The 9,106-nt window shown below is 35.1% G+C and overlaps 1 protein-coding gene across 2 annotated transcripts; it reads left to right on the top strand.

Annotated features, from left to right (window-relative positions):
• The first annotated feature begins 29 nt into the window (after nt 1-29).
• On the top strand, nt 30-3,997 carry tslig2 (tRNA splicing ligase complex subunit 2). 2 transcript variants are annotated; one of them, XM_088597565.1, is made up of 5 exons: nt 30-169; nt 334-579; nt 1,681-1,850; nt 2,115-2,484; nt 3,566-3,997. In XM_088597565.1, the coding sequence occupies exons 2-5, from the start codon at nt 448-450 to the stop codon at nt 3,620-3,622; spliced, it is 729 nt and encodes a 242-aa protein (XP_088453691.1). In that variant the 5' UTR covers nt 30-169; nt 334-447; the 3' UTR covers nt 3,623-3,997. The 2 variants fall into 2 exon arrangements, with proteins under 2 accessions (XP_088453691.1, XP_088453702.1); XM_088597576.1 differs by having other exon boundaries at nt 41-169; nt 364-579.
• The last annotated feature ends 5,109 nt before the right edge of the window (nt 3,998-9,106 follow it).

Genomic DNA, 9,106 nt, shown 5'->3' with positions numbered 1-9,106 from the left:
GTCGAGATTTGGAGCGCCGTGCGTCTGGGACAAACTGGTCGCATGTGTGACGTCATTAATAAAACAACTCAAGCGGCAGCCTGTATTAAGGGATAAAAATAAACGTAATGCAAATTCTGTTCTGGACAGCCACCTGTCTGAAGAGTAACATGAGCAATAAAACATAGCTGTAAGTAGAATAAAATTTCCTTTGGTATGATTGGGTGTGTTTTGACATTAATATTCAACTTGTAGCAGAACTTTTGACGTTTTACTACAATGTTGTGGACTTTTCTAAGAAAGTAGACAAGTTTAAGACTTTATTCTTTTTCATTGTTTCAATAATTTCAACAGGTATGTAAAGGTATTATTTTCTGGCAATAGTCACCGTTTCGATCTTGGGAAGACAGAGTTAAAATAAGCAGATGATCTGAGCCGCCGAGCATTGTGGGACTGGTTGGTCTGAAGATGGAAATGGCGGATGCTTATGATGCAAGTGGAAAGAAGGAGAAGAATAACGAGAAAAGCGTCGTGAACACAGATCTCCTCTTACACCCTGAGCTGCTTTCTCAAGACTTCATTCTTTTGACGTTATACGAGGTCAGTGGTAATGTTTGTATTCCAGAGGACAATTTATCTGCAGGTTATATATCAATTCAACCTCGAGAGAATTGTGATGTGCAAGCTTTGTAATATCGATTCACCACAAAGTTAGGGATAATGAATCTACTGTTGAAGTGAATGCGTGAAGTAGTTTTTCATCACTCCTAAAAAGAATTTTATTATGACAATAATTGTCATTTCGTACTAAATGAAAGCGTTTTACTAAATGAAAGATCAGCGCTGGAGTATACTTATGAACAGCATTGCGATTGTTTTATCTTGGTTTATAATTTGTTGTTTGACCATATTAGTGTCAGTCTGTCTACGCTAAAGAATGTGCATCATAATTCACTGTCAAAAAAGAATGACTTAAAATAATTACAGACTCACACCATACCGTTTTTGAATGTTGGTAAATTAATGCAAATTGATGAATCCGTTTTCCGTATTTACGTGCTTTAATTAGTCCAGATCATCTGACATGTATATTGAGTAAATTATTCTCCTCCTTCTCTTTTATTTATATGAAAGCTTATTTCTGATACAGATGAACTGTCATTAAATAGACCTAAACGTTTGCGTTCAAACATTTCTGCAGTTTGTCCAACCCAAGCATTAGGTACCTTTATATACAGGGAAAAAAAGGAGTGTAAAAGTTTTTATTCCTTTATGGTGTAACTTAATAGTGGAATGCTTTCAACTAAGCAAGTTTTGCAGTGAACAAATGAATATGAATGGGATCAAAAGTATTTATCAGCAGCATCATTTTTCATCATTTATCTGCTGAGCATTTTGTGATGGTGCTAGAAATAAAACCATTTTTTGATGCTGTAATGATAGTAACATTCTAGCTTGAAAAAGTAATGCTTTGTAGGCAATATGTGCATTCAGCATGAAATAAAACAAAATCCAGGTAATATGATCTGTTTTCGGTATGTCAGCTAACTTAAAACAGTTGAGCAAAATAGCATATTCATTTAAGAACAGTTTTTTAAATTTAACATTTTCTAGACGCAATCTATAACATCTTACAGATGGTTCCGTGTAAATATATATACGACTGTAATATGTCATTTAACCAAATCACTTTTCCCACAGAAAAAGATCCCTGTTGAAAAAGAGAAAGAGGCGAACAGAGACCACCTCACAAACTTGTACCTTCAGCATGTTATTCCTCTGCCTCAGAGAGACTTGCCCAGTAGCCGCTGGGGGAAAAGAATGGAAAAGATTCGGGCGCTCCAGTCTCCAGCTAATTCACAGCAACAGGGGTACAGTGTTTGTTTATCTCATGGTAAAATGTTCCCACAATTAATTAGATATGAGAAAACACACATTAGTCATATGCCGTAGATTAAAATAGTTCATCCACTCGAAATCTGATACTTGCTTGAGTGATTAACAGAAGAGATTAAAGTGTTAAGAAAATGTTTGGTTGGTTAAACTCAATAAATTCATACAATTCTAAGAGATGTGGAATGCTAACACTTGTCTATGGCTGTATTCGATTAGCACTTTTTTTTATCTTTTTGTAGTTCTGCGTGTGACAATTCTAGAAAAAGACCCCTGATAGTGTTTGATGGCAGCTCCACAAAAACAAGTATTAAACTAAAGAAGACAGAGGCTGGATCTGGAGCAGTGGATCGTTTGAAACCCCCACCATCAGGAAACCTCACCAACACCATTCGCAGACTGTCAGGTCCATCAGCCAATTGCTCCTCGGATGACTCCCACAGGAGCTCTGCCAATCACTTGAGTGGTAAAGAAGAGGCGCAGAACAATGTTGCAACCATTCATATGAGTCCCACAGGAAATGGAAAAGCTCCGTCATCCACACTCCCAACTGGAGCCACAACTATCAAACTAAAGAGAGTAGCACCCAAAGAAGGAGAGTCAGAAGCTACGGTATGTGAAGTCTATGCCCCTGCCATCTCAGTGTCTGTATACATTGTTTTTTGTAGTCGATTAAAGCAAGAATTTGACATCTCCTTGAAAACCTGGAAAATGAAAGTCAATTTACAAACCTGGAAAAGAAAAACATTTTATGATAGGAAACCACAAGTCATTTTGAAGGCAGCCCCATGCAGGAACACCATTTCACCAAATGTTTACCATTTGTAGCTAGACCACCAGGTTTGGAGGCAAGTGGCCAAACAGTCCTTGAACAGAGAAAATTTCCAAAAGAACCTATGCTTTCCCGAGAGATTGGGTGGTCTAGTGTGGTTAGAAAAAGCTTATGAGGTGCACATCAGAAGTAATTTGTGGCCATATTTGTACATACAACAACAGTGTTTCAGATGTTAATGATTCGCTCATTAGAATAATGCTATATTTAGAATTGACCAAATTATTTTTAAACAGCAGGAGTTGGTAATACAAGCCATATATAAGCGGCAGAGAGGTAATACAAGCCATAAGAGGTAGCTTGTGGTCAGGCATCCATCTTGTTTTACACAGTAATCCCATTTTCACATAAATGAATCCTGCTGAAACTATGAAGTTAATCATATTAATCAGATGAACAGTTTTTTAAACAGAAGCACTTTGAGTGATAGGCTTTGTTCCTCAAAACAAAAATAAATGCACCCTCGTTCCCTGTGTAAATTTGGAAAAGATTTTGATTGATTCATTTTGTAAAGTTTTAGTTTATTTAGTGGTGCAGTTCATAAGAAGATATTGGAAAAACCTTTGAGTATGTGCGTCAGGCCACCATCCAGGTCCTTAGTTTTTGTCACACATTTTGTGGCTTATCTGTCACAGCTTAACTGTGCAGTAGTTCTTCAAAAGTGCTAAAAACTTGAATGCTCACTAGTAGTATTACAGATATCAGACTGTTTTAACCAAAAAACATTTTAATGCGAGACATGGTTTGTGACATGTGACTGAAGAACAAAATTGTAGGTCGGTTTAGCCATTTTCCAGAAATTGTAATCTGCATATTCCACTTTTAAATGTTTTCTGATTTAAAACTTTCTTTATTTCCCAGGGTGAACAGAAGTCACCAGAGCCCAAGAAGAAAATTCAGCATGTTACATGGCCATAATATGGTTCTGTAGGTGTCTGTTAACTACAGAAATGAAAAAGAGAAAAGTCTGTCTTCAAAAAGAGAGTGAACACAGCATTGCCTTTATGGTACTTTACAGTTTGGTTCTGCAGCAGCAAATCACTGGAAAACTAATTACATGACTTGGACTTGTACTCTTAATAAAAATATGTATAATTTTAAGTGCCCTTAAAGTCCCAAATGTTAATAATTTTTTCTAAAAGCCTCTAAAAATTGAACGCGTAGTAAGCAATGTAAAAGCAGTGTTTTTACTCAAATGTTTTAACTGTGCAACACTTTTTTTCTGATGTGAATCTTATGCAAAGGTTAGTGATAGATTTTTGTTATTTTTATTAAAGGTAAATTCACTGTGAACTGAAGTCATAATTGTCACTTTAGCAGTTGAAAGACCTTAACAGCCTAATTTCTTTATTATGCAGTATTTGTACAGACATCACAGCAGGTTACAGCATACTTGCTGTTTACAAAGAACAATTCGTGTCATTTAGACCCTGTTAATGAAAATCAGTTTGGTCAATGTCTGAAAAATAGTCATATTCACACTTACACATGAAAGTTTCTTTGTTTCAAATTCTGACAAGTTGACATTTACTGATATCACTACTCCTGATATTGCTACACTACTCATGTTATTGTTAACAGTTCTCTGAATGTTATATTTGAAACATGCAAAGACTAGCACTGAAAGGAAAGTTTAAAAATGCATTATTTTTACTGCAGTCTTATTAATAACTTGGCAATTCTAGACGGTACCCATCTTTTACTCAATTTGTCTTTGTAAGCTTACTTTCTAAACAAGTAAAATATTTTTTTAGGAAGGCTGTAGAGTATTTTAGGTTTATTTCTTAAGAACAAAAAGTTTTAATGAGTGGATGTCATTTGACCCATCCGTTTTTTTTTTGTTAGAAGACGATCCTGCTCTCCTTGAAAAGGATCTCATTTCACTGCTTCTTGAGAACAATTTGTCCAGCAGCTTCAAAAACTGAAAAGTATTTTCCAGACTTTAGTGGACCTTTTTAAAAAAACGTGTCTTCTGATTAACATTGTAAACGTACTTTTCAGGGTTTTAAAGTTTATGAAGTTGGAGATTTCAACCTGCATTCCTGTTTACAAGACAGCAGGTTATGGAGGTATCAGGATTTTAGGAACACTAAAACCTCCGTTTTCGCGAGTTCTACATTCGCAGTTTAACTCGGTGCGAAATTATTGGTGACTGTTTTATCCAGATACGCGGGATAAAATCGCCTCTTTTCAGTCAACGCAGTAGGAAAGTACAGTAGATCCGGGACCCAACTGCCCATCTTCATCTGGCGGATCTACTTGAACTTACTTGCATCGGTCCCTAAAGTCAAAGCATAGTTCGGCAGAGATGACATGTTTATGGAGAAGTGTATCATGAGTTATGCTTTAGTTTGCTTTAGGAAAGCGTTAAATGTACGTTGTGTGTAGATCTTCTATAAGAAAGTAATACCTGTATGTGTTGCGCTGCGAAATAAAAGAAACCTTAAATAGCAAAAACGTCCCCAAAATTAACACAATCTCCGTTCTCGTCTGTCTAGCGGAAAAGGATATCAAAGGAAATTAGACAAACCGTAGGAGTGTGTTGAGACGGAGTACACTTCATTCACTTTTTTCTCCGTTATTTCTGTACTGTAATAAACTTCTTTCAGTGTAGTAGCGCTATGCATTTATAGTAGTCATTTATAATACTCTGAGGAAAAAAAAACCTATACAGGGTAGGGTATACTATGACAGTGATCTGTTTTTGAAATAGTTAACAATTATAAAAATATTAGTACAGAAATACTTGTTTCAAACGATGCGAAACCCTATCCAGTTTTTCCTCAGAAGGTATTAAGTCCTGCCATTTGCGGAAACTTAAAGGCACCCAACCCACGCGAATACCGAAGTTTTACTGTGCTAAATCAACTTGCATTGCAAGCTGTGGTCTCTGTACAAAGATTCCGTTGTATTTAGCATTTCAGCGTAGGGCATCAAGTGAGAAAGTTAAATCATTTTTGTACCTTGGTGAAAATTATACAGGATATTCCTCATTCTATTACATTCTGCAACTTTAACATGCTAGTGTTCAAATTAATTTAAAAATCTATACGTTTTATTATAAATCTTTAATATAACATTTTTAGTCTTTCAGTGCTATCAGTATTGTCTATATAATCACCGAAATTGTCTGTGTTTTCCGCCTTGTATTTATATTTATTTTTTACTACCTGCTGATAGTTAAATTTCTCTCACTTCTCTCCGTTAAATTTAATATGTCAAATGTTTGCCAAATCTTACATCTTGTGTTAACCATTTTGAATTTCCTTTGACGCTTCAACAGTGTTTGCTGGTTGTCTCGTTTTGGTATCACCTGTGAACATGACTTCTTAGCCAGCTACCAGAAACTCGTTTATTTGTATAAATTAGGAAGACCAGCACTCCTGATACTGTGATTGCCCACAACTTGCCTCACCTTGTTTATGTGGTGGAGTTTCAGAAACCTTCTGAAAATCCATATCATATCCTACGCTCTGCCTCCGTTACTGCTGTTGGTTGTCCAAAGACCTCAATAACATGTCAAATGACCAACCATTTCTATATCCGTGTTCGACTTTCCATTACTGTCTCATTGCTATGATACCTGCTTTTATTAGAGATTTTTCTAAAAACTATGATCCTGTATTTTTTTACAGCTCCGTAATATTACATGTGTAAGAATGTAAAGAAGGATGAGTCCTGCAGTTTATTGTCAAATTTCAAGTCAATGTGTATTATACCATGTTGTTGTGTTAATAGTCTATGAATTACTTCTCTTGTTTTTTAAAGTACAATTTTTAGACGTGAGAGAAGCCTGTCCCGAGTTACGGGTAGCACAGGAAATACACTATTAACACACTCTCCGTTGAGGGGTGGAGTATACTGTACCACCATATCCTTGACATTATTCTCCAATGCTTCAATAATTTTATGTATTGAGGCTTTTGATTTGTTTGTCATATATATATATATGTGTGTGTTAAAGTGTGTTTTTACGAGGTGATATTTTTGGTGCCAAGATATTATAGCCGAAACAGGGTGATGAAAAAGAAGAAGGAGCAGACTTTTTTAACACTCTTCCACTTTGCGTCGGTTGTTATATTCCGTCTTGTGTGCTGATATAATTTTTCCTTTTGATGAAAGAATCCGTTAGCAATCCAGATGAAAACACGGCAAATAAATCCAGAAGGTTGTGTTGTGATCCATCCTCATATTAATTGGAGCCCCCAAGGTAGATATTTCAGTCAGGTTGTCAAAAATCCTAAATGAAAGCAGAATAAAAAGCAGGGGAAAATATCTACTGAAGTAAATGTGGTACTGTGGTACTGCTTCATATTCTTGAAAAAAAATATTGGTCCATAAGTATTTTTTTTTATTTAGCGAATTTCATGTCATTTTATAACGTGAATGAAAATATTAATTGTAACATGCAATAGTGGAGTAATTAGAAATGTCAATACCACAAAATTAGGCTTATTTAGACCAAATCAGATGTTTAAAAACAGAAACATAAAAAATACTCAATTTTCTTGTCAGTATTAATCTTAATAGTGAGTTCATTTCAGAAATTTGCCTAAATGTGATTTTATTCCCAGAGCAAGATGAAGTAGGATACAAACATAGAATGTATTTTGGTTGGATTCTTAAAATTAATTATAATCAGTCTTCACTTTTTCATCTTTTAGCCACACCTGCTTTCTCTCTGTGAATGAGACCATTGGTAAAACATTATTAAATATAAAGACAAAATTAATGAACAAAATAAACATTTTAGCTGAAATGTTAGTGTATTTAATCCAATGTAATTTCCAAATTAAAGTGAAATTTTACACTTATTACGTTCTTAACACTGATAACATCATCCGTTGAAAACACAACTCAGAACCAATTTGATATTTCTGTATACTTAAGGAACTCATTATTGTTTTTTAACAATAGCACGTTACAAAAGTATAATCTATTCACAAATATTTCTAGTCTTCGGTTACATGAAATTGCTATAGGCTTTGTTTATTGTAATTTTATATATAGTACTGTATATTAAATTATCAAATTGAATTTTTTTATTGTATAAAAGATTTGTGTTGTATATAAGACAATAAACTGACTTTAATAAGCACCTGTGTTTTCTGTGGGCAGTTTATTTTCTTTACACGTCTTCAAATTCAAGTTAGCTATGATAAATGGTGTCTCTATATAGTGTCATATCCATAATCATGTCTTCCTTCCAATCCTCCTGAGAGGTTCAAGATGCTGCACCCCTTACCAGGAATAACAGAAATTAATTCACGTTTGCACATCAGTTGGCAAGCTACTGTATAAAAATGAAATACTCATTTATTGTTTTTAATGCCTTTCTGTATATATTATGTACACAGAAGACCACAATTTCAGTACAATATGAAATATCGAAACCCTAAGCATAAATGTCTCAAATATTTGTTAAACTAAAAAGCTGAAAAGTCATTTTCTTATAAATATAATTGCAATTGAACTGACTGGGTGTTATCATCCCCTCTTATGCTGAGCTATTGTTAGGTGAGATACTGTTGTGGGTGTTCATAAGTTTTCAAAAATCACTCCTCCAAGAAATAACAGTATAGCTGGATCAAACATAATTCTATCACAGTCTCAGAAACAGGGAAAGAAAAACTGTCATATTTCACTGAAAAACCCACAACTGTATCACAATATCCCACATTTGATAGGTCTGTTCATGCTGTGTCTCAAAGGGGCAGTACCTCAGAAAAGCCTAGTTGGAACTAACACTACAAACACAAACAACAACATCTCCATCCTGCTTTATAACTACAACAATTACAAAATGTCTCCTAAACTCCTAAACTAATGTTTTTGGCATATTGTTGATTGTTGAAGTCATGATTTATTGTGATCAATTCAAGTGACTTTGTTGAGAGATTGTTGATTGGCACAGGTGACAAAGTGATTTCATTTGTTGAATGTCAAGGCCTAGTGAAAATCATGAAAGAAAAAAAACACAGAAGGAAACCAGTATGTCCTGTTTATCAGGAGAGCAATACCAATGCCAAAGAAGTCTAAGGATTTAAAAAAACATTGCATCACATGCATCCTTACACTTGTCTCTGATCTTTTTTTTTTGCAGTTTTTAGCTGTCGAGATATTACAGCGAATACACTCTGTCAAGGTCAAAACCTGAGTGACTACAAGTCACGACCACATCTTCAACTTGGTGCAAAGCATGTAGCTCTTGTGTATAACTTGTATGACTTTAACATGCACTACTTGGGTGTAACTTTCACAGTAGACACTGGTGCGAGCCTGTGTGTGTTTGTGTCTGTGTGTTTCTGGCTCCCCCTGTGACCCTGAATTGGATGAAGCAGTCAGAAAATGAATAGATGCTGGCTCAATGAAATGTCAGTGCACTTGATGCAAAAAGATTTA

The sequence above is a fragment of the Lepisosteus platostomus genome, chromosome 2, assembly GCF_059453375.1.
Source record: "Lepisosteus platostomus isolate fLepPlt1 chromosome 2, fLepPlt1.hap1, whole genome shotgun sequence".
Taxonomy (NCBI): domain Eukaryota; kingdom Metazoa; phylum Chordata; class Actinopteri; order Semionotiformes; family Lepisosteidae; genus Lepisosteus; species Lepisosteus platostomus.
This window is presented reverse-complemented; position numbering and strand designations above follow the sequence as displayed.

Coding starts and splice junctions, on each gene's coding strand:
- tslig2 (XM_088597565.1), top strand. CDS start 448: ATGGAAATGGCGGATGCTTATGATGCAAGTGGAAAGAAGGAGAAGAAT. Junction 1,851..2,114: donor GCTAATTCACAGCAACAGGG/GTACAGTGTTTG, acceptor ATCTTTTTGTAG/TTCTGCGTGTGACAATTCTA. Junction 2,485..3,565: donor AAGGAGAGTCAGAAGCTACG/GTATGTGAAGTC, acceptor TTTATTTCCCAG/GGTGAACAGAAGTCACCAGA.